A 23,203-nucleotide genomic window follows, 5' to 3' on the forward strand; every position below is an offset into this window, starting at 1 on the left:
GAAGACATTTCCTGGCCTGCAGTGGGTGGAGAAGCACTCGTCTCCTTCTTGCACCCTCTGCCAAGCTGGCACTTAGCCTGGTTAGCACTGCAGGTCTGTGCAGCCAGTAACTGGAACGTGTGAGCTCTCCCTGTACACAGCTCCCATTCTGGAACCTGCTGCTCCCAGCACTGCATCCTGAAGGCCACAGTGTGTCCCCAGTGTGGCTCACCTCTGTGAGGGCAGCAGACTGACACTGAGGCTGGAAGGAGAACGTGTTCACAAAGAACAGGGGCATGCCTAGGCAGGCCTTGTGTCCCTAACCTCATCCCCACTCTGCAGCACACCCCAGCAGCCTGGAGGGGACCCTCACTGCTCCAGGGCCCCCACAAGCTCTGGTTCCATCATCTGGACATGTATTTTGTCTCTGCAGTACCTCTCATTAGCCAGAAGCTCTGCCCTGCAAGAACAGCTTGGTATCCTGCTCCTTCTGCCACACCAGGATCCGAAGCACAGAGGAAGATTACAGCCCAGCTTCCTGAAGCTCTCAGGAGAGAATGCTCAAGGCCTGCACATGAGCAGCACAGCCCCCTCTACCCCCAGGGAGCCAGGCAAACCCAGCGAACAATTCCACTGACTCCCAGCCCCTTTACAGCAGGGCTGAAAAAAGGGCTGCTCTGAGGGAGCTGTGAAGCTTTTTGGGACTTGACTGTCACACAGAAGAGAAGCAAGGTTACTCACTGGCTCTGTCAGGCTGCTGTCTTTCTCCAAGAACTGTACAACACAGTATGCCAGCTGTGGGAAAAAACATGGCAGGATTAGAGCTTCCCCAAGTGCACCCAAGACCAAGTGCTACACCTCCTAGGCTGGAAGCAACACCATGCCCACTGCGCTGCAGCTCTAAACAAATCCACTTCACTGATGGCAAGTGAAGGCTTTAGGACCAAGCAGGCAGGGCCTGAGCTCAGGACATTTGTGCAATTTAAGGGATAAAACTTCAGCAACCCAGAGCCACCCACAGCCAATACATTCCAATGAAAGCACAGCTGCACACAGTGGGGAGGAACAAACCTGACACAAAGCCTGCACCACAGAAACAGGGCTGAAAGAACAGACATCCCTACTTAATACCCACAGTTTTCCACTTCCTATCCAAGTTCTGATCTCCTCTATTCTTCTGTTATGTGCTCAAAATTGGAAGAAATTAATCTCTAAACCAATCCAGCAGTCTAGCAAGCCAACTTTCCACATATCTCAGTGGTGACTAATAGCTGATACACCACATGCACAGGCTGATGACTGCAGCTAGGAAATTCACCTCTCTGCTTTCATCAGGCCCCAGTATTTCACACACTTCCAGCACAGAAAAAGCAAGCCACAGCATTAAGACAGTGGGAAACTTCAGGATACCCTCCTATCATCCAGGGGCACAGGCCCAGACACCACAAGAATGGAACAACCACCACAGTATGGGACTAGTGCAGAGCCCAGAACTTCTCACAGCAAGGACTTTGTACAATGTGGCCTGGTGGATAGCTATAAACAACTAGCTTATAAACTAATAAAATATATAGAGCTTTTAATAGCTCTAAGCTTCTGCAAAATCCCACTCCGTGCCCTGGGAGCTTGAAGCCCTTCTCACCTGTGGATGGTACACACTGAGAGACTTCACTTTGTGCAGGGGTAACAAGACTCTGATGAGGAACATCTTGTGCTCTTCCTTCAGAGGCAAAGCAAACCCATTGATGATGCTGAGAAGAAACAAGAGTCTTGCTGAAATTCTGGCCCAGCAGAAATACAGTGCCTCACCTCACAGGACACACCAGCTCTCAGCAACCCCTTGAGGAAGCAGCCACCAGAAGCGTGGTCACTGCAGCCCAGGCTGCACACTGAGCTCAGCCAGAGGGCTCCTGGCAGGCACCACAGGGAAAGAAAGGCCTCTGCTGGAGCCTGGACCCTGCCTTGGCCCTGCCAGCGCGGGGGAACCTTGATTTACAGAGATAGCTGGTGGCTTTAGGGTCCACTTGGCAGAAGCTCCAGAATTACACCGTGCTATCCAGACCCATAGGGCTGGACACACCTGCACATCCCTTCCAACCTGGAGCCTGGCTCTATGTTAAGTGGTGAGACTGATCCTCTACAAGGCAGGTGGAGAGGACCATTCCAGGTCCTGCTGACCACCCTCACTGCAGTCAAAATTGCTGGCAGAGGACCCTGGACTCACTACTCCAGAGCTAAGAAGGCTTCTGCTCCTGAAACAACTGAAAAAACAGAGACTGATGCCGACAAAAACATCTTTGAAATGATTCCTCTTCTGTGTCTGAAGAACTGTTCATAATAATCATTACTCTTCTTTGCATGATAGCCAACTGTGCAAGGTATTACTACTGTTAGATATTTACTGTTAGAAATTTATCCATTATTAAACACCTGTTGTTAGTAGACACTTAGAATAGAGACTCAATAAGGTAAAGGCTTTGTCAAGCCCCTAAAGAGGGGCCATGATGCCTTAAATTTTAGCTGTCATATGTTCCAGATTCTGTACTGCACTGGTATGTAACTCTGAACTCCACATAAAGTGTTAGCAAGTTCTCCTCACAGACACAACATGGACAGTTAATCCCAATATGTAAATGGACCAAATCTTATAAAAGTGTGAAACTTCATACTGGGTGTCCATCTTGGGTGGAGCCATGGCTGGGCTCTTCTACTGCCCAAGGTGCATCCTTTGAAGGCCTTTTAATAAATACTACTTTATTCCTTCATCATTAGTCTCTGTTCCAGGCAGCCTCCCCTAGGCACCACTGGGACTCCCCAAAGTGGCATTACCTTCCCAGGATCTCCAGGAGCTCTGCAATCCCATTGTGGTGTTCTGTTTCATAGATGAACCTTAAGAGAAGGATGAGAAGTCATTGCCAAATGCTGGATACAGTTTGATGAGCAAGAGGAAGGAAAAATTCTGGAGACAGGGAGTCTAAATGGTACCTAAGGAAGACCTCACCTGTAAAATATATTATTGATCTGCCTCCTCACATATGCTCTCAGGCCCAGGAATTTCCCATAGATCCTGTGCAGAATAGTTTTTAGGAAGTCTCTTTCTCTGGGGTCTTCACTGTCAAAGAGATCCAGCAGCTGTGGGGAGAAAGATTCAGTCAGTGCCTGCATACTGCCTGTCTGGGCAAAGTTAGCAGAAACACCAGGCACTGCTCCTGTTCGGCAAAAACAGCTCTCAGTGGAGCGATGCCTTCAGCCCCCTGGGCACAGTGGTCACTTCCCTGAAACACTTGCCCTCCTAGTCACAAGCTGGAGCCATGATCACTTCTTTCACCTTCAGAGGCACAGTGAGGCCTGCAAGTTCTACAGAGCTGCACGTCCCCACATTTCCCCTGCACGGCCCCGTGCCCTCTCCCCCTGCACAAAGAGTTCCAGGGACTACAGCTCACACACAGCCCAGACAGAAAACTGTCTGCTCATTCCAGACAAAGAAAAGTCTCATCATCAAGCACCAGGACGTGCTGCATGTCCTCCCTAAAGGTGGTGCACAGAGGCAGGGGCAACAGTTACTTACAGACAGCACAAACTTCTGGTCAATGTATTTCTTGGCTACATTTGGTTGAAAGTCAGGCGACTCCAGGAACCTGAGGAAGAACTCGTACACCAGCTGTCAGGGGAAAAGGAGAGAGAACTTAGAAACCCCCCTGTCCTCTCACCAGTGTTACTTCAGAGTTCGTGTTTTCCTTCTCCTTAAGGATTCAGGGAAAGACTGGGAAGCCTGAACAGGAGCACAAAACCCGGTGGGATCAACTCAGCTGCCCTTGCTTTAATGGGCAGGGGTCTCTGGTGGCACATAACTGCCCAAATCCGTGTGAGATCTCACCACCTCAGCTCCCCCCAGAGATAACATCCACACACTCAGATTGCTTAGGCCTGGGAAACTCTTCTCACATCTTCAGCACACATCTCTACAGAGATCAGAAATCTCCAGAGATGCAAAGGCTCAGACTCACTGGATGCCCTTGAGACATACCAGGGAATAAGAGAAGAGCAGAGAAATGAAACAAACCCCAGGAAAACATGGAGTGTCCTCTGCCTCCTGGGTTGGCTTGGTTTCACTATGCCAGGAGAGCTGCATGCTGTGTCCCACTTGGAAAACAAAGGGCAGCTTGCTTTAAGAAGGCTGCCAGTGCTGAAACATCAACTTGTGCTCCTGCTGTTCTCTGAAGGACTGAGTCCACCCTCATCCCTCCTCGTGGTTCTGAGGGGCCACTAGGCCCAACAAGACCGATGTACTTGAAAGGTCTGACTTTGGCATTGAAGGAATGATAAGACCACGCAGCTACAGGTAGGGCCTAGCTGCCAAGGACAGCAGTAAAGACAAAACTGAGGCACTGACCAAAAAGCTCAGCACTCAGTTGCTGCAGATCCATGCTGGCTGCTGCTGACTCAATTCTGAGAAACAAAGGCTGCCTAGCATCCACAGCACTCTGGTGCTGAGGACTCGCTATTTCCATCAACACTCACATCCCCATGTCAACTGCAGCGGCGAGAAGTGATTAACCACTGCTGCAGAATGACACCTGATTTCTTCTCTGTATTTTCTGCTTCATTCTGCAGTACCTGCCTCTTTTTCTGCCTTTGTCTGCTTGACAACACATCCCTGTGCAAGTGCCTCGAGCTCTCCTCCTGCCTTCCACTGCTGAGCTCTGCTAAACCATGCTCACTGTCACTTTTGTAACTCTTTTCGCCTTGTCTTTCTGAATCCATCTGCAGGTGACTGCTGCACTCAGGCATCAGCCAGTTCCCAGGACACCCCTGCGTCCTGCACTGCCCAAGAGCCACCCCTGACCCCTGGTGGACGCCTGGTCTCTCCCTAGTAACCCCTGCAGACTGGTGCAGCAGCAGTGGCAGGGCTGGCAGCCTCCAGCTCTACATGGACTCTCAACTTCCTGGAGATGAATTCACCAGATCTACATCCCTCCTCACCTGAAGGTGTGGCCAGGCAGCCTCTAATGTAGGCTCATCTTCTTCAGGGTCAAATTCTGCCCCTGTGGGATTGGATGATGGTGGGAGTGTCCGGAAGAGGTTCACTGAAAACTGAGTGAGTGAAAAAGTTGCATGAATGACACTCTGACACCTCATGATGGCCCTGACACAGCCAATCCCTCACTGCAGTGCAACACACGGTGACTTGTCACAGCTGTGCCCACACACTGATCCCTTCCTGCAGGGTTGCAGTGTGCACAGGACCTCCCCAGGCAGAGTCTGTGCCAGAGACAGGAGCTTCCACCTCTGCCCCCGGCAGGCACTGTCACCACCACCACCCCCACACACGCTTCTCCTTCCGGAGGCGGGTAGATAAGGAACGGGTAGCACTGGGGTCACGTTCCTCTCTGACACATCCCTGTCCCCTCCCTCCTCCTCCCACACTTCCCTGTTCCTCTGGCACACAGGCACACGAACCCTGGCTCCGTGCCCTACCATGATCACAGCTTCGGGATAGATGGCCTCAGTGACAACGTCACGGTTGTGTGTGATGTACTCCACCATCTCGTTGAGGCCCGCGCGCTTCACCTCCTTGAACTTCAGGTCACTGAGGGGGTCCGAGATGAAGTCAAACAGGACGCAGCACTGCCGCAGCTTCTGGATGAACAGCTCTTCTCGTTCGTGCGGAGGAGCATCTGCCGAGGGAGCACGGACACCCGACCTTGGGGCAGGCACATCACCTTCCTGGCTCCCCCAGCTGTCCCTGTGGATCTCTCCCTGTGGTTCCCCTGGTTCACCCAGCTGTCCCTGTGGATTCTCCCTGTGGTTCCCCCAGCTCCCCCAGCTGTCCCTGTGGATCGCTCCCTGTGGATCTCTCCCTGTGGTTCCCCTGGTTCACCCAGCTGTCCCTGTGGATTCTCCCTGTGGTCCCCCCAGCTATCCCTGTGGATCGTCCCCTGTGGTTCCCCTCCCTGTCACACGGCCCTTGGACCGTGGGAGGGGAAGGGAGAGAGGCAGCGTTATCCCTGCTACAGAAACGGGACAATGGAGGCAGAGCTGTACAGCCAGGCCTCTGGAGCTACTGTCCCTCGAGAGGATTTCCAACGTGGTAGCAGTTCCTAACCTGATCAGCATTGATCTCTGCCCTGTACAGAGCACACTGAAAAAGGAACCCAGCCTGCTCCCAGACCAGTGACAGCCACGTCCTGCACCCCAGAGACACCAAGGGAGCTGTGGCCTAACCCTCCTGCCAGGGAACAGGGTGGAAGAGAGGGGCCAGGGTGGCAGGAGCTGTACATGAACAGATTCTCTTTCTGATACCACTGGAAACTACACACTGCCTCAGCCCTCCCCAAAGGCTTGTCTGTGTCCGTGAGCAACATCAAGCAATGGGTCTGGCTCAGTGATTGCTGGAAATGCTTTCTCCTTGCCCACACTCATGTTTAATTGCAACGTAATGTACACTAAGTGCTAATACCAAGCTGCCCTGACGTGGACAGGTTCAACTGCACTACCGTAATTTGCAAAGGAAACACAACCAGAAGGAAGCCTGGTCCTCCCCCAGGAGCAGGTGGATGTAGAAACCAAGGACAGTCTGCACCAAGGTCTCTGCACTTCCCCACCCTCCAGCACAGCCTGCTGAAGAATCTGAGGCAAGCCCCTGGTACACAGAAGCACAAGGGTTCAAATAGCTCAGCTGGGAAGGTAAATACAAAGTTTGTATTGAGAATACTCTGATTATTCAGGCCACCCATCAGTTCTCCGTCTGCTAACAAGCCAAGCACCCCTCCCACAACCATCCCTGCTGCACTGCCCATGTAACTAGGTGGGCACTGGAAGGGTTGCTGTGGGAAGAGCCCCTTCACCACCCCACTCTGCCTGGAGAGCCTGCAGCCTGTCCTGTAGGTCACTCCCACCCGTGTGCCTCTTTACCTTTGAGGGCTGGGAGCTTCTGGAGCTCCCTGTTTTTGCTCAGATTGAAGCGGGAGGAGCTGTGCCGGCGCTCCTTCTTCACGATCTGGGGTCCCCCTGAGTACTTGATTTTGTTCAGCTGGGTCGGCGGCGGAGCGCTGTTGCTGGGCCGCTTGTTGGAAGCTGGCTGCTGCTGCTGGGGCTGCTGCTGCTGCTGCTGCTGGGGCTGCTGAGGCTGCTGAGGCTGCGGGGCCTGAGGGGAACAAGAGAGCGAAACAACTCAGAGGCTTTCACCTACAGGCCTCCCAAGCCGGCGCCATCAGCATCTCCTTGGAATGAGGAAAGCAAGCAGGTTTTCAGTGCTGCGCTTGCAGGTGAGCGCATCTCACGTGTTCCTGCCAGCTCCGGAGCTGCTGGTTGCATTTGCACACACCTGCACATCAATCATGGGTTTCACTCATGTCTGCAAGGAACCACGAACACACTGGAGCCTCTCAGCACAGCCAGTGCTGTGGGCATGGAGAGCAAAGTCACGTCTTGTGACCAGGTACATGAAGCTGAAATAGCAACTTTCTGTGGTCCAAACAGCAATCCCAGCGTGCTGCTGTCTCTGCAGCACTCTGTACAACACACAACAAGGAAATTCAGAACCCCAGCACTTTGCCTCTTTGTCCCTGTGCAGGGAATCACCTGGGAAACAGTACAGCAGTACGTAGTACAGAGCAGATAGAGGAGCCCTGGAAAGGCAATACAATCACTGCTGCATTCACGGTCCAGGAGCACCTACAACCCACATGGACCACACATGCAAACATCTGCAACCCTAGGGCTACTCTCCCAGCCCATCCTGGCTGCTCTCCCATCTCTGCCTCACTGCTGTCTGGACTTCTGGAGATGGGCTTCTGCCACATCACTCCTTTCAGCCACACAAACCCTGCCTGCATTCTCCCCTCCCACTGCACTCTTGTTAAACTGCACTAACAGAGGCACTTTCTCATGTTTAGCATGTGACCAGAAACTCAGGCCAGTGTTTGCTCAGCTCCGCTCTCTTCTGACCTTGCTGAAGCTCTGCTGGTTCCAAGTCCCACTTGGACCATCGTGGCTCAGTAATTGACCCTTTATCTTCCCACTGACCCAACCTGTGGAAAACTCAGCATAAAAGAGGGCAACGTGCTGCCAGGAAGCAGAGGGATTAGCTGGAACCAGCACCCCGCCTACCCTGGCTGTGCTGCACGAGCCACCTCCTTCCTGCTGGAACACGAAGCCAAGAGCTGCAGGATGGAGCTGATCAGGATACGACAGGAACAGCACAATGGATGGGGAGCAGAGGTGAGTGAAATCCTTGGACAGCACCTCCTTCTCTCCCCACAATTCCCACAGTGCTACAAATGCACACCTCACCAGAACAGTGAGCAGCAGTGCTGTGAGGGAGAGCAGGAGCTCAGCAGAGCTCTCCATCCTCCACAGGACCCGTCTCCTCCTGACTGAGCTGCAGCCACTCTGCACAGTCCTTCCTCTCAACTGGTTTCCAAAGAGGTGCAGCACAGCACTGCAGGGCAAGAGCCAGAGCCACTGCACCTGCAGCACGTGGGAAGGCAGCAGGCAGGAACAGGGAAAGCTGTCTACAAGGAGACGGTGCTTTACAGACTGGGATCTGCAGAGAAAGGGCAAAGACTCCCCTGTGGAAAACAGGGCCCAACACAAAACATCGATTTTTTTGCTAAGCCATTACTCTGAATGAGAGATCAGAAATAAAATGGTTCTGGTCTGGCTCTGTTTGAGGCAAATCTTGACTGGTTCTGTTTCAAGCCAAGGTGGAAGGAGACAACAAGACCTGAACTCTCCACAGTTGACATCTGTTTTGATTCCCTTCACAGAGCAGCGTTGTCCCATGATGAGAGGAGGGAGCCAGATGAGCTTGTGATAGAAACAGCAGTGTCTGCCAAACAAAGCAGGCCCAGACTACAAACGGGAGACAACTTATCCCAAAGGGTGGTCTCTGCTCAGCTGAGTCAGGACAAAGCCTTGCTGGCCAGCTCCCTAGACTGAGAAGTTCATTCCTCACCCTGAAGACTTGGGTATCAGGGCAGTGTGAGCCAAAACATTGTCCAGATGCCTTTGGGAGCCCTTGACTCTGCATCACTCTGCTTCCACAGGGAATAAGAGGAAAATCTGAATGCTGAGCCACCACAGAGAAAAGACGGTACAGAGAGAAACAGAAGATGCACTGGCAGCCTCCGAGGTAACACTGAAGGAAGCAGGACACATGGGCCCTCCTGGCTGATAGGACATGTACTCCTCACCCACCCCAAAACACCACAGGCAAATGTTCAGAGCATGGTGTGTTCACTGCATGTGAACAGGCTGCATTGGGGCCTGGAGAAGTCCTTGCCACCAGTCTTCAACATCTTGCATGAAGGGAGACAAAACACGGCTTCAGGTTCAGCTGGCAGCTGCTTCAGGAACAGTCATACCCATGCAAAGGTCACACAGCCGAGACTGCCAGAGAAAACCTGATGGCTGGAGAGGTCACACACACCCACATGCTGCAGTGCTTGGAGGGTTATGACGGGCTGCTTGTACAGGCACTTTCTGCTATCAAGTTGAATCCCTGCTCTCAGGAGGTGCTTCCTGTGGCAGGCCTGCTGTCCTGCTGCCTTCAACACCTCCTGCCTTGGCCACATGAATCAGCAGAGGCTTATTTTAAGTTTCCTAACACTTTCTTCTCTGAAGTTTCCATCCCTGAAAACACAGCAGACTAAACCCGAAGCTTTTCTCTTCACGTACAGGCTCTTTCCTGACACCAACACCAGCCAGCTGCCCCATGGCTGCAGGCACCCCTCCACCTGAGCAGGGTATACCCTCTACCTGACAAGCAGGGCTCACACACCATGACAAAGCCAACAGTGGGGGGACACTTGGCTGTGGCTGTTACACTGAACATGCCGAAATGACCAGAGAATAGCACAAAGGTGCTTGCACAGAGCACAGTGGGGCAGCCCCACTCTCCCCACTGCAGTGGGGCAGCTCCTTATGCCCACAGGCCAGGCCACCCCTAAACGAACCAAATTAGAACTGCTGCACACAGACTCCCTGCCTCCAGAGCATTTCCTCCCTGCTGGTTCCACCACCTCTCCTCCTTGTGAGGAACTTGCCTGCACAAGTCAGTGAGCCCCAGGCCCTGAGCTCGCTCTGTGCCATTCCTGCTCACCCCAGAGAGCAGAGATGCTCTTCCCCCAGCCACCCTGAGCTGTGCTAGCTTTTCCTGTGCATGACCTCACCTCTGCAGGCACTCCTGCTGCAGCTGGGTGCAGTGCCACTCGGGAAGCCCTTTCTGCCTCACTGGTCCCTTGAGCATCCCCTGCTTGCTCAGCTTCCCAGCCCAGAGCTGCTCTCAGCTCCTCCTCCTCAGATGACTCTTCCCTTCCTATCCCTCAAGTCAGTACCTGCTCTCTTTGTCTGCTGTTACACAGCTTCCCTATTAAAATGAGGCTCTCAGAAGTACCATGAACACACAGTAATGCCTGTCTGAATAATGAACTCCAGGTACTGCAGTAACAAGCCCCATGGAGATACGTGCAAAACAAGAAAATACAGCAGCTCACTGAGAAGCTGCACCCTGTCCCAGTACTGCAAATCTCATCAGCAAGGCTCTGAGCTGCCCTTGAGGCTGCAGAGCAACTCCCCTCTGTACTGCTGCTAATGCCTGCTCCCACTTCCAGGTCATTAACTCTCTTCCCCACCCAGAGCCTCTCCCAGTCTCTCTGGCCAGGAGGAGTAACTCTTTCTCACCCTCTCAAGCAATGATGCCTTGGTCTCTAACACTATTTCTTTTTCCCCCTTAAAAAACTACACAGAAATTCTCTACATTCAGATACTCATCATGTTCCAGAGGGCTTGAATTAAACATACCTTTCATCTCCCCCTTCCTGCTCTCATGTTTTACTCCACTGCTCCTTGTCTCTTCCAAAGCAAACTGGCCCCCCAAAGCCAGGGGCTGGCCAAGCTCTGCTGGCTATTCCCCTCAGATAGATGCTCATCCTTGAGTAAAACTGAGAGTACTGCAGTACCCTGTGGTGGTCAAGATGGCCACAACACTCAGAGTGCTTCAGTACAACTTCAGAAGGCTTCAAGCATCAGCACCTTGTTATCTAAAAGTCTCTCACACCTTTTCCCTGTAGCCTCCCACAGGCAGCTCCACACAGCTCTGGCTCTTTCCCTCCTTTCCTTCTGCAGTTCCAGCTCTCTCCTTGCTGTCCCCAGCACGGCCACTTAACCCTGTCTGTCCCTCACACCACCTCCTGTCCCTCTCTCCCCACAGCCCCCAGCAGACTGCAGCTCCCACCGAACTCCTCTGTATCACCCCAGGGCTGGGAGGGCAGGGCTGTTCCCACTCTTGGCTAATTAACACAGCTGCAATTAATCAAGGGCAGGATTGTCCTCAGCACCAGCTCTGTCTGTGTCCCCACAGTACCCCGTACTTAGGAGAGAATCCAACACTTGCCTTCCCTTGTGGATGTGCCTGCTTTTCAACATATCTGCCCTTCCAGATGAGCTCCACTAAAAGCTCCTTTGCTGCAGAGAACAAAGCACTTTGCTCAGGGGGTTCTGGACTGACTCCTCCCCTCTTCACCCCCCTCCACAGAGATCCCCATAGGAGCTCCCTGTCCACTTCATTTGCCCAGATCCATCAAAACAGAGCTGCCCTGCAACAAGCTTTACTCATCCCACCAGCCAGACAAGTTGCCTGCAAAACAAGTCACAACTTTCTGGTACCAGGGTAAATTAAAGTTGATTCCTTCCCCTGCTCCATGGAGCATGGAGCGAGAGGGGGAAGCACAAACTGGAAGAGGGCTGCCCACAGGCTGCTCCCCTGCTGCAAGCCCATTCAGCATCTACTGAGATGTGAAGAAAAAGGAAAGATCTCTTTAGTGCAGCCAATTTTCACTCCAGAACAGGCAACCAACCAACCACAACTCCACAGGGGAATTCACAGGGCATGAGACTCAAATGGCAGCAGAGGTATCAACCCCACCAGACAGTACCACTCCCAGCATCTCACAAGTCAAACCACCTCTTGCTTCTGACAAAAGGAAGGAGTTTTGCTCCCAGCACACATTACCTAATTCTTCACACAATGTGAAAGTCAAAATACCTTTCTGTGTTTCCTGAAGAGCAAGAAAATGGCATTCAAACTGGTATACATTTCTTCTTCTCAAGCACAGAGCTCTCTCCCATTCTGCAGCAGAGTACTCCAGAGACAGGAAAGCACCAAGAGCGAACAAACTTCACCGCAGACTCAGCAGAGAAAGGAAGAGGAGACCTGTGGCAGCATACACTGCAGAGGTGTCTCCTTTCTGCTCTGCTCTCTGTTCCTATGATCAAAGGAGACCCAGCTTTCCATCTTAAAGGAGGGCAGGATTTCGTCTGGAGTATGAGGAAGTGGCTGGCTATGTTTTGTGGGAGGGAATTTTAGACACATCATTTCTAAGTTTCTTCTGCACCCAGGCAAATACTATGTGCCATTTCAGGTCACAGAAGGAAGCCTGTAGCCTGTGACATTCCTCCCCTCTTACTGCACCACTGGTAACCAGGAGAGCAGTGCCACAGCCCACTGCTTTGGATGGGCACGTCAGAGTGACCTGCTCTGCTGGCTGTCCATTGCAAGACCCAACTTCCCTACACCTTTCCAGAGCTGTGAACTCGGCAGAGCTCCACACAAATAAAAGGTGAGTCTGACCCCATAACACAAACGCAGGAGTTCTCTCACTTCCTTGGAGTATACAGGCAGCTCTCCCAAGCTGTTCTCAGCTGTATACACAGAGCAGAACAGACAGAGGCAAGGCCAGGATGGAGGATCTACAAACTGCTGCCAGCTCCACAGCACAGAGTAAGACTCTGACTCCTTGCTGGCCACACGGCAGGTTAGGCATGAGCACAAGACTGAGGGGCTGGTAGCAGGGTTATTTCTGAGGCTCTGCAATGCAGATCTGTGCTTTGGAGTAGACTCTAAAACAACCCTGACTACAACCATGCCACTGTACTGCACATTTCTTCCCAGCCTTCATTAGCCCTGCATGTCTCCCAAGCCCAGCCCTCCAAATTACAAGTGCATGTGTTCCAGACAAGACTGGAGCACACAAGTTTCTACAGATGTAGAAGTGGCACAGCTTGTTTGCCAAACTGCAGCATTGAAATAAATAAACCACACATACATGCATGCTTCCTCAGACATCTGTAACATTCTTCTGAGACAATTCTCAAATTCCACAGGCACTGCCTGAATGCCAGACCAACTCAGGACTACCAGAGAACTTCCACTGGACACAAATTTGTGCTCATTCTAAGGACAGCTTATCATACTATCATATTATGCTGAGGCCATTCTAATGCATCTACCTTGGCAACATCCAAGCTGAGAGTGAGACTGCACATCTGGAAATACAGACTGTGCCTTCTTGTGAGGGATGCTGCACTCAGCAACAAGGCTGTTACACCATTTAATCTCTAGCAGTTTATTCTTTCAAGTGTTCCTATCCATTGCTTCCTAATCTCACTCCTCCAGAAAATGCCTCAGAAGAGCAGATCTTCTATTCCTTCTCACTATGCTCCCACTCTGACACAAAGTGACAACAGAGTTTATGGCGCTTTGCTCTGACAGGAGCACGGAGCTGCTCCCATCTGTCAGGCTTCCATCTCCTTGATAATCGTGCCTTGTCCCTTTCTGCAGCCAACTCTGCCATGCCCTGCCCACCTCTGTGAGCAGCACTTGCCCTCAGCTTTGTGCCAAATGTCTTTTTGCAAGGCTGTAGGGTATGAGACTCAGCCGGTCTCATCCATAGTCATTGTTCCCTTCAGGCCAATTTTCCTTCTCTGACTTCTCAAGATCCAGGTGACATGTGCTATCTGGTGGAACAGCTTGAAGTAGCTAAAACGAAAGATTTAATTCCTCCCCGAAGACGAGCTGCACATGCACACTGCTGTACCCAAGGTGAAAGCCTTACCTCTTCTGAATTCTCTGCTCCACCATCCTTCCCGCTACTGCTGCTGCTACTGCTGCCAGGCTTTGTGGTGCTTTTGGTAGACTTTGGAGACTCCTGAAAAGACGAGAACACATTCAGCGGGAACTTCACCCCGCTCAGAATTTCAGCATGTCTCTGCAGAGCTCAGGTGTGTCCTGCAGCACGCCCCGCTCCGGACATCCGCTCCCAGCCCTTTCTCCCTGGGAAGGGCATCCTGACGCGCAGGGCGAGGCGGACCCGGCCCGGGGCCACGCTGCCACCTCCCGTCCCGGTCCCCGCAGGCTGGCAGGCCCCGCGCCCACCCAGCCTTTCCCCGGGGCGCGGCCTCAGCGCAGATACGCGGCGCCAGGGCACCCGCGGCCCCGGCCCGGCCGCCCTGGGCGGCGGCACAGGCGGATCCGGGCCCTCACGGGCGCGGCCGTACCTCCCCCGCCGGGAGCATCCCCGCGGCCGGCGGAGCGCGCAGGGCGGGCCGGGCCGGGCCGGGCTCGCACGGAGGCACCGCCGGCCGCCTCTCGCTCCCTCCCGCCCTCCCCGCCCGCCGCCCCCGGGCCCGCGCGCGCCCCCGCCGCCCTCCTGCGCCACCCGACCCGCCCGCCGCGGGCGCGCGCCCGCGCCCCCGCCCCCTGCCGGCCACAGCCCCGCGCGCGCCCCCGCCCGAGGGCCGAGCCGAGGGAAGGCCGCGCCGGGGAGGGGCGGCGGGAGCGGGCCAGCCGGGCGCCGCGCCGCGCGCGGGAGCTCCCCCGGCGCCGCCGCCGCCCCCGGGGCCGCACCTTCTCCTTCTTCAGCTTGTAGGGCATGGTGAGCGCCGGCCTCCGACCGCTCCGCGCCCGCCGCCGCCGCCGCCGCCTGCGCCCGGGCCCGGCCGCAGCGCCCCGCTCCCATTGGGCCAGGCGCGCCGGCCTGCCTAGCAACAGCCTCCGCCGCCGCCGCGTGCCGCTGACGCAGGGCGCCCGAATTTTCTGATTGGCCGCGAGGCGCGCGGGCGCCGGGCACGCCCTCGGGGGCGGGGCTGCGGGAGCGGCTCTTCCGGGGCGCGCGGGTTCGGGCTCGGCTTCTTCCCGCGGGAGGGACTCGGGGCGCGCGGGGCTCCCGGAGAGCCGCAGGAAAAGCTCCTTGGGCTCCTTGTCCTGCCCGGCTCTCCTCTGCATCGCTCGAGGACGAGGAGCCCCCGCAGCCTGAGCTGGCCCCAGGGTCTGCACCCCGCGTTTGCGGGGCGGGTGCTTGTCAGTGCTCCGATGCACAGTTTGGGGAGGCTGCCGGGGGGAATGAGGGGTGAGTGAAGCTGGTGGATCCAGGGTGAATGGAAATGGGCGTGTGAGCCCTGCGAGGCCCAGCGCAGCCGGAGCTTTGTGGCTGTTCCCGGGACAGCAGGTCAGGACACTTCCGTGCCCACATGCGGCCAGCTCATGGCAGGTGTTCCTGTATCCTCACAGTGGCAGGAGGGTGTCCCACACCCTGCACGTGTCACCTGCGAGCGGGTGGCCCAGGTGGGCAGAAAGCAACCAGCAGGTAGCGAGCTGCCCTTGAGCTCACGGCCCTAAGCAGGACCTGCTGGCAAAGGCCACCTCATGAGGGCTCACGACGTCTCGAAGGTCTGAGCTCAGTCCTTCCTGCCACTGTCCTTGAGGTGGTGCCTGTTGCCAGATGTGCACGATCTCCCATTGACTCCAGCCAGGCCAGTGGTACGGATCCCATGGAACGTGGCACATGAGTGGGAGTTCTCTCCAGGGGACTGGGTGGCACCATCAGAGGTGCTTCAGCAGGAGCACAGTCTTTTCAGTCACTGGGTGAGCCACTGCCAAGGCACGGGGGCAAAAATTCCCTAAGAGTGCTTTTAAAAGAAAGATCAGTGCATCAGCTTAATCTCAGCTTGTCATTTTCACTGACCTGACAGTCACTGGCACTGCCCACAATCCCCAGGAGCAGGGTGAGGTCCTGGTTTATGGACTCTGCCTTTTGGAGGGATTTGTTTGAGCTCATCCACAGCCAAGCACAGCTCTCCCTCCTTCTCTTGAAAAGGTTAGTTAGGATCAGTGCTCATCTGCTGTCCTTTGTCCAGGTCAGGCTGGTAAATCGGGGTGCGCTGCCTCTGAGAATTCAGGATGGGAAGGGGATTGGCACTGGTGGAGTCCAGCAGGCGCTGTGTCCCTGGCCCATGTCTGTCTCCAGACCTCTCTGGGCTCATTCCACACATACACACACTCCTTGGAACGTGTCCTTGCCCACAGCAATGGTTTCTACTACTGCTCTATTGTAATCTTTGTTCATGCCTTGAGCTAAGGAATCCCAAATGCTTTCCCAACCTTTACTCTGACTCGATTTTCCTGTTCTTCCTGTGCATGTTTTGTAGAACTACACGAAGTTACTGGCTGGTAAGAAATCCTGTGTTAGCACATCCTCTAAAAAAACAAAAAAAGTGATTCCCAAATCTTAAATATCTGCTCTGATGGGAGAGAGCAAGCACACACCTGTTTATGCACCTATGTAGTTCAGCAAGGGAAGCATTTAGAAATGCTGAGAACAGCTTAAGGCCTCCACAAGAAAATACTTGGTTCTTTCTAGCACACAGGAAAAGCCAATGGTCTTTAGACTCACTCCACAACGACTGAAAATTACTTGCAAGTAATTTCCCTCAGTTGTCCTCAGTAGTAAACTTCACTCTGCAGCCTGCAATTCCCTCCTCACAGCACTGCATTGCCACTGCCCAGCCCGTACAGCCTTTGCAGAGCCTGCTTTTGGACACCACTCGTGATGCTGTCATCAGACAAAGCTCCTGACAGTCCTCAATGGCAGAACTCAGCCTTCCCAACGAGACACAGAAAATGAGCAAAATTAAATGGACAAGAACACACCCCTTTGGTGCTCAAAGTATGTAAAAGTCCAACCAGTCTTTCTGAAAATTTTTGCAATTATGATCTGATCAAGAGAAAATTTCTGAAAATCTCAAATGTTAGGAGAAGCTTGTAGAAATAAGATAAAACACATCCCAGTTAATTACGCATTACTTTCTGCTAGTTATGCATAACTCCTGGGTAGTACAGGCAGGTATTTAACAACTCCTTCCTCCTTTTTGGTCCAGTACCTCCTGGGATTAGTTAATTTATGTATTTTTCTGGAATCTCAAGTACAGGATCACTCAGCAACAATTCAGAAAAAATGCTTCACATGCTGATTAGTTTGCACACCCACTCTTTCTCTTCTTATGGATCTGTATGTTTCTTGGGCTGGTGGTCTCTGAGTTGGTGGCCCCAGATGTAATTTCCCGATGGAATTACATTTTACCCAGCTGCAGTTAGTATCAGGACAATGGCTAAGTTTGCTTTATTAATTTCTTCCTTACTTCCTTTGGGAGTTCTACCAGGTGTCTTTGTAGCCCGTAAATTCGGTGTCCACTATCAGTGTGTGTCCTTTTTCCAAAACTTTGTTAACCTCTCCCTAGGTCTGAGATCACAGGAGGACCCCAAGACCTAAACTTTAGCAAGGCAGTTAATTTGTTCTTCTAACACACGGAAAATCGCCTTTCTTGCTGACTAGGCTTAAAAGTATACGAAGATCAAACATGTAAGAACTTCCTTTCTTAAGAAAAATTTTACATATTCCACACTTTGCAACACCCACACAGAGCCTGGGAAGCTCTGTAACTTCCTTGCCTTGCCTGTGTGGTGCCTCTTTAGGCATAAGTCAAATGAGGACCTGCTTTCCAATGTGATATCATAACCCGTCTGTGCCATCAAAGAGCTTCTTCCTCCCTGTCCCTGTTCCCACTGCCGATTTTATCACTGTGCTGGCGCTGACTCTCCCCACATCCTGAGCCAGCCGTGCCGTATCTCCGCGCTCCACCGCGGTCTCGCAGCCCTTCCAGACAGCTGCACACCGGCTGGGGGGCTCTTCCACGGGCACACCGAGCCCCCGCCCGCAGCAGCGCGGCCCGCCCCGCGCTCCGAGCGGCCCGGGCGCCGCGGGGCCCCGCCGCAGCGAAATGGCGGCCGCGCTCCCGCCCGCAGCAGAGATGGCGCCGCCGCTCTGAGGCGCTGGCGCGCGGGCCGGCGTCGGAGGCGGGGATTGGCGGGGGCGGCAGAGGGGCGGGGCGAGGGGTGCGGCCGGAGGCGGGGATTGGCGGGCGCGCCGGCGGGGCGGGGTGCGGGGTGCGGCCGGGCAGTGCCGGGCCAGGCGCGCGGCGAGTGAGCGCGGCCCCGCTCCGCCGCCGCCGTCTCCGCCGCCGCCGCTGCCGCCCCCGCCCCGGCATGAGGAAACGCAACGAGTCGGTCACGGTGGAGCATGAGCGCTCCGCCGCCGCCGCTGCCGCCGCGCCCGGGCCCCTCGACAAGGGCTGCAGCCTGAGGCGAAGCCTGCGCCTGCCTGCCTCCGCCGCCGCTGAGGGCATGAAGCGACCGCTGGGCAGGTGAGCGTCGCCGCCGCTCCGCCGGGCTTTGTTATCCCTGTGTTATCCCTGTGTCCCGGCGGGGTACCGGGAGCGGGGCGGCAGCGGGGCTGGGGTTTGGGGCGGAGGGGAAGGGCCGCTGCCGCCGCCCCTGAGGCGAGGGGCCCGCGGGCCCGGGGTGTTCGCCCTCAGGCTTGCCCGGCGCTCCCTGTGGCCGGGCGGGCGGGTGCCGGCCCCGCCGTGCCCTCAGCTCGCGGTGCAGGGAACGGCTGAGGGAGGGGGCGGGAGCCGGGGCCAGCCCCGGGCAGCCGGGGGTGGGAGCGGCTCGGTGTTCGTACCTGGGCGCTGCTGCCGCCAGCCCCCGTGGAACAGGCAGGGTTCTCCCGAAAAAAAAGGCTAGCGCGGAATCCTCCCGTCGGAGAGCGTATGTGGAGCAGCGGGGCCCTGCAGGTAGGATGTCTGCGTTCTGAGAAGGAGCTGGCGGCTGTCAAAGTGATCGCTTTCCCATAAGTGAATCAGATTTAGGGGTCGGTAGGAGAAGCTGACCTGCGTGACTCTGTTGGAAGGACTTTAGCCGTGGCTTTTTGCCAGCTGCGTTAACATTTTAAACGTTTTGTGCATATTTTTAGGGGGGAAATGTTTGTGTACCTTTCTAAAAAGATTAACAATAGAAGGTGCTTATCGCCTGGACCCCTCATCGTGCAAGACTTTGGAGGGATGCAATACACGATGAAGACTTGACTCCCTGGCCCTCTGCAACTGCGAGCCAAGAGACAACCTTTTAGTTTCACCTAAACCACTATGGTGGTGTTCTTTGTGTTTTGAAAGTGTGAGGAATGTGTAATAGTCAAAATAGCTGTGTGGTTTGGGTAGCTGAAACCAAATTGCTGTGCTTCAGCAATACATCAGCCAGATGAAAAAAAAAAAAAGGTGCTTATCAGTGCATTTCTAATAAATGAGCTATTGTGGATGTTTCTCTGCTAAATTTTCTGAGGTTTTTTTCTGTTCTCGTAGACAGAATTAACATTTGACATTTGAAGAGAGCTCTGGATACTTGTCATGCTCAAAGACAGAGGCTTTAAAATGTGATTTCTTTTATTGAGTAATAGCTGTTTAATTTTGTGCCCTGGAGGTAAACCTTTGGGATGCTGTCACTGCTCTGCACATGTTATGACAAGATTTTGGTAATTAGAAATGGCGCTGAGTTGATCTCTCAGTTCCCATGGCTGTGCAGGAGATCAAACTGCGACAGCGCTCTGCTTTTGTAACATTTTAAAATTTGGATGTGTTCTAGACAGACCAAGTGAATGTCTTCTAGACCGGTGGCACTGGAGTGATGGCTTGCCGGCTTGTTCAGCGTTCTGAATGGCCCTCAAGTGCCTTTTACTGGAATGGAAATGCTCTGTGGGTGGTGAGCCAGCCCTGAGTGCAGGCTCTTGGCTTGGGCTGGCAGGCAGGTGCTTTGTGGGTCCCAGACACAGCACAGCTGTACTGGGAGGGCCGAGCTAAAAATAGGGAGAGCACATCCTGGCTGCGAAAAATTCGCTTGCTTTTATTCCTCCATTTACACGTTTGAAAATGGTCAGCACTCAGGCTTTCCTCGTTTTCTCCATATTCCGCTTTCGAAGCCTGCTTCAGAAATTGCTGAAGTCCTGTGTGGATTCTGGCCCTTCCCTCCTGCTCTCTGCCCCCCACCTCCCCTTGTCCTTTTTGGGTCAGGTACTATATTCCACACTGCAGTGTTTCTCAAACTTGTGACACTGTAGGAAAATCTCGTTTGAAGCTGCCTTTTCCACATTTTGAAGTATCTGCATTTCTGTGATTTGTTTGTTTTCTTTCATGCTGTCCTGTGTTTGCCTCTCTGACTTCCTCACCTTGCAAGCCTTCAGGCAGTGGTTTGCAGGCAAAGTGTCTCTGGCAGTACCTCCCAGCAGAGCTTTTTACGGGATAACAAACGCACTGCTGAGCTGTGAATGTCAGCGTGCAGGAAGGGGAGGTCCAGAAGAAGGTGTGATGCCCAGAGATATTGTCCTTGTCCAGAACATATCCCACCTTGGGTGGACAGCAGGGAGTGGGTAAGGTACATGTACAGTGACCTCCCTGGCTGTGGTCACTTATCTGTCCCATAAGTTACTGTTAGACGTTCTAGATCCTCATATTTTAATATTCAAGGTCATGCTGTTATTGCAGCGTTCCTTATACCGCTGGAAATAAAGGTAGTGTTGGATTGTTGTTCTCGATGGGTCACATCAGTTTTACTCCCCAGCTCGCTGAAGCTGTGAGGTGAAAATTCAGCTGTAAGGTTTCTGGGAGGGTGGAGGTGGCATAATATCTGAAATTGGAGGTTTGTACCACAGCAGCCTGTTCTCAGTTTGCTCCTTGATGAAATAGTTGAAATCAGCACTTGAATGCCATGTTAAAGGGGAAGTTGGGCCGCCTGCATTTCACGCTGCTGGTCTGTAGCCTCTGCAGACTCGGGGAAGCAGCCCATATGTTCTCTTCACGGTGTGGGTTTCCATCTCTCATTTGTAAACGATACAAGCCGCTGGCGAGGAAGGCAAGCCAATCCCCGGCAGCGTGGAGCGGCTCTGCAGCCAGGGGCTGATCCTGTGGGATATTCCGTGTGTCGGGAGCACGGCGTGGGGCTGCAGAGGCGGCCGTGCCTGCAGCTGCAGCGCTGCCCGGAGCTGCCGTGAGCCCTTCCCCGGCTCAGCCTTCCCTGCTCGCAGCCCGCGCCTCGGCAGAGGCGGGGCGGGCAGCGCCGCAGGTGATGCTCGCGGAGTGCAGGGTTTTGAGTGTGACCAGCACTGTGTGTGCCCCTCGGTTTTTGTTCCGTCATCCCGTCACAGTGTGCTCATTCATCCCGGAGCTGAGGGAGACTCATTCTGAAGAGGTGGCCGTGCGCTTTGACTGGCAGCTGCTCTGTTACACAAAGGGTGTGCGTGTGCTCCAAAGTGTGATGGAGATGGATGTCTGAGAAATAAGATGTATGTGGCTGTGGCTGGTGCATAGTGCAGTCAGTGTGGCTTTTCTTAAGTGGTTTACAACCAGAAATGAACAAATATAGGCATTGCCATTTCCTTCCATAGATAGTAGTAAAATCTAATATGATGGTTACCTCAGCACTTTACAAGTTGCTCCTTTAAAAGTGTATGAATGATTTTTTTAAAGGAGCTATTTTGTCTGACGTTATTAAATGCAATAATGCAGTAAATAAAAAAGTAGTAAGCAGTGCTTGCTTTTTCCTGGTAGGCGTGTTGTGTGTGGATGGCCATATCTCTAATATTTCATTTTCCAGGTGACAGTGCTGGAAGTGCTAGATGGATATTAGGGTAGCACTGTGTTTTGGGTACTTGCTGTGACTCATTTTTGTGGTCGGTGGCAGTGATGTTCTGAGGAAACATCACTGTTTGAGCAGCCGTAGATCTGGAAAACCTTTATGTAGGAGTACAGAGAAGAGAGGAAATCAAATGAGCTTCACACTGGCACTAGATACCAGAGCAAATTCTCCTATCTCCTTTCTGCTGAACCCTGATCCTGGTGATAAAAGGTCACATGCATGTTACCCTTCCTCTCTGTGACCTCCTCGTTATCTGATCCCCATTTAATCCCAATCGATAGACTATAGACGTGAAGTGTGAATTTTGCCGTTCTCCAATTCCCCTGCAAACACTTGTTTGCTACAAATGGTAAAACTTGTTCGTGTCTCTCTCCATGGAGCAGTGAAGCGCTTCAAACCCCACCTGTGTGAGCTGCGCCCTTGATATTTCTGTGCTCTGCCTTGCCGGGGAAGCCAACCCTGTCCCTCAGGCTCCCTGTGGCTGTCCCTGTGCTCCTGGGGACCCCGGCTGCTGGCAGAATTCCCTGCCAGGGGTGTTTCGGGACCTTGCTGTGGCTGTGCAGCCTGTGTGTCCCACATGCTGGGTGTTTTTGCACTGACTCCACAGTTTGGTGTGGTTTCAGTCCCTCTGCAGTCAGCCTTGTTCTCGTTTGTGGTGGTGCAGCTTTCTCTTGGGAGGCACAGGGTTGCTTTTGCAGCGTTTCCTGGGTGTTTTATGGAAGTGCAGGGAGGTGCTGAGGGGAAGGGGCTGCAGCAGCCCGCTGGTGTCTGCCCCTCTGATGCCGCTGAATTTTCCTGGAACAGTGGGTGTGCTCAGGCATGTCAAACGCAATGTGTGCTGACCCTTGGTGCCACCCTGCCCCAGCAGCTGAAGTGCTTCATGCCTTCCCCCGCTTCTCTGGATTTAACCAGCAGCATCTTCCCTCTGACAGAAAATCTCTATGATCTGCCCCTACGTCCTCTCAGTGCCCCATCCTTACATCTCTAAGCCCCTTTCTCCTGATGTTACTTTCTTAGAGGAATTTGCAGAGCCTTTTATGATTATTCCAGTCTGTTCCATTGCAGCAGAGATGACAAATACTTGAATTGTTCTCCTGCAAGTTTTCATCAACATATTTAAGGGTTTTTTTTTCCCCTCAAGTGAGTTTTATGCTATTGTCTCTCTTAATTGCTGTCTCCAGGTTAAACCAGTTACTTGTCAGGGCTTTCAAAAGAGAAAAGAGGCTGCCTGCATAGAGATATTTCATCAGTCACGCAGTTTTTTCACCAATCCCACCTTCCTACAGGGTAACTGCCTCTGTTTCAGCTGTTCTTGAGCAGAGCTCACAAAGGAGCCGTGAAATGGTTTCCAGTTGCTTGTCTGTTCTTTCTTTCATAGTAAATACAGGTTGAATCACAGTCCCTCCTATGGGTAAAATATGAAAAAGCTGTTTCCTTTGTGTGAGGACTTTTTTTAGTGCGTGGGGCTGTTTTCTGGGTTTTGTTGTTGGTTGTGTGGGGATTTTTTGTGTGGGTTCTTTCTGTTGCAATTCTCTCGAAGAGCACACACAGTAATATTTGGCTCAGATATGCCAAAAATGGGGT

General features: G+C 53.4%; 2 protein-coding genes across 5 annotated transcripts in view; one reads left to right on the forward strand and one right to left on the reverse strand.

Annotated features, from left to right (window-relative positions):
* The window catches only part of PPP2R5D (protein phosphatase 2 regulatory subunit B'delta), a 27,548-nt gene extending 12,719 nt beyond the window's left edge, over positions 1-14,829 (reverse strand). For 2 of the 4 annotated variants that reach the window (XR_010079529.1, XR_010079530.1), the window contains exons 1-10: positions 14,669-14,829; positions 13,878-13,970; positions 6,895-7,126; positions 5,458-5,657; positions 4,963-5,073; positions 3,548-3,640; positions 2,981-3,111; positions 2,809-2,868; positions 1,622-1,730; positions 721-774 (exon numbers count right to left, since the gene is read on the reverse strand). Coding sequence is in view for 2 of the 4 variants with exons in the window: in XM_063391717.1 (XP_063247787.1) it covers positions 721-774; positions 1,622-1,730; positions 2,809-2,868; positions 2,981-3,111; positions 3,548-3,640; positions 4,963-5,073; positions 5,458-5,657; positions 6,895-7,126; positions 13,878-13,970; positions 14,669-14,695 (1,110 nt within the window). In the remaining 2 variants the exon portion in view is untranslated. Of the gene's footprint in view, positions 1-720; positions 775-1,621; positions 1,731-2,808; positions 2,869-2,980; positions 3,112-3,547; positions 3,641-4,962; positions 5,074-5,457; positions 5,658-6,894; positions 7,127-13,877; positions 13,971-14,319; positions 14,431-14,668 lie in introns of those variants that run through there. The other 2 variants (XM_063391717.1, XM_063391718.1) reach the window with 2 other exon arrangements.
* Positions 14,830-18,015: 3,186 nt separating this feature from the next.
* ABHD12 (abhydrolase domain containing 12, lysophospholipase) overlaps positions 18,016-23,203 on the forward strand; it is a 34,446-nt gene continuing 29,258 nt past the window's right edge. The window contains exon 1 of the mRNA XM_063391724.1: positions 18,016-18,300. Within this exon, the coding sequence (XP_063247794.1) occupies positions 18,143-18,300 (158 nt within the window). The 5' untranslated portion in view covers positions 18,016-18,142. The remainder of the gene's footprint in view (positions 18,301-23,203) is intronic.

The sequence above is a fragment of the Prinia subflava genome, chromosome 2 (genome assembly GCF_021018805.1).
Source record: "Prinia subflava isolate CZ2003 ecotype Zambia chromosome 2, Cam_Psub_1.2, whole genome shotgun sequence".
In the NCBI taxonomy this organism is placed as follows: Eukaryota; Metazoa; Chordata; class Aves; order Passeriformes; family Cisticolidae; genus Prinia; species Prinia subflava.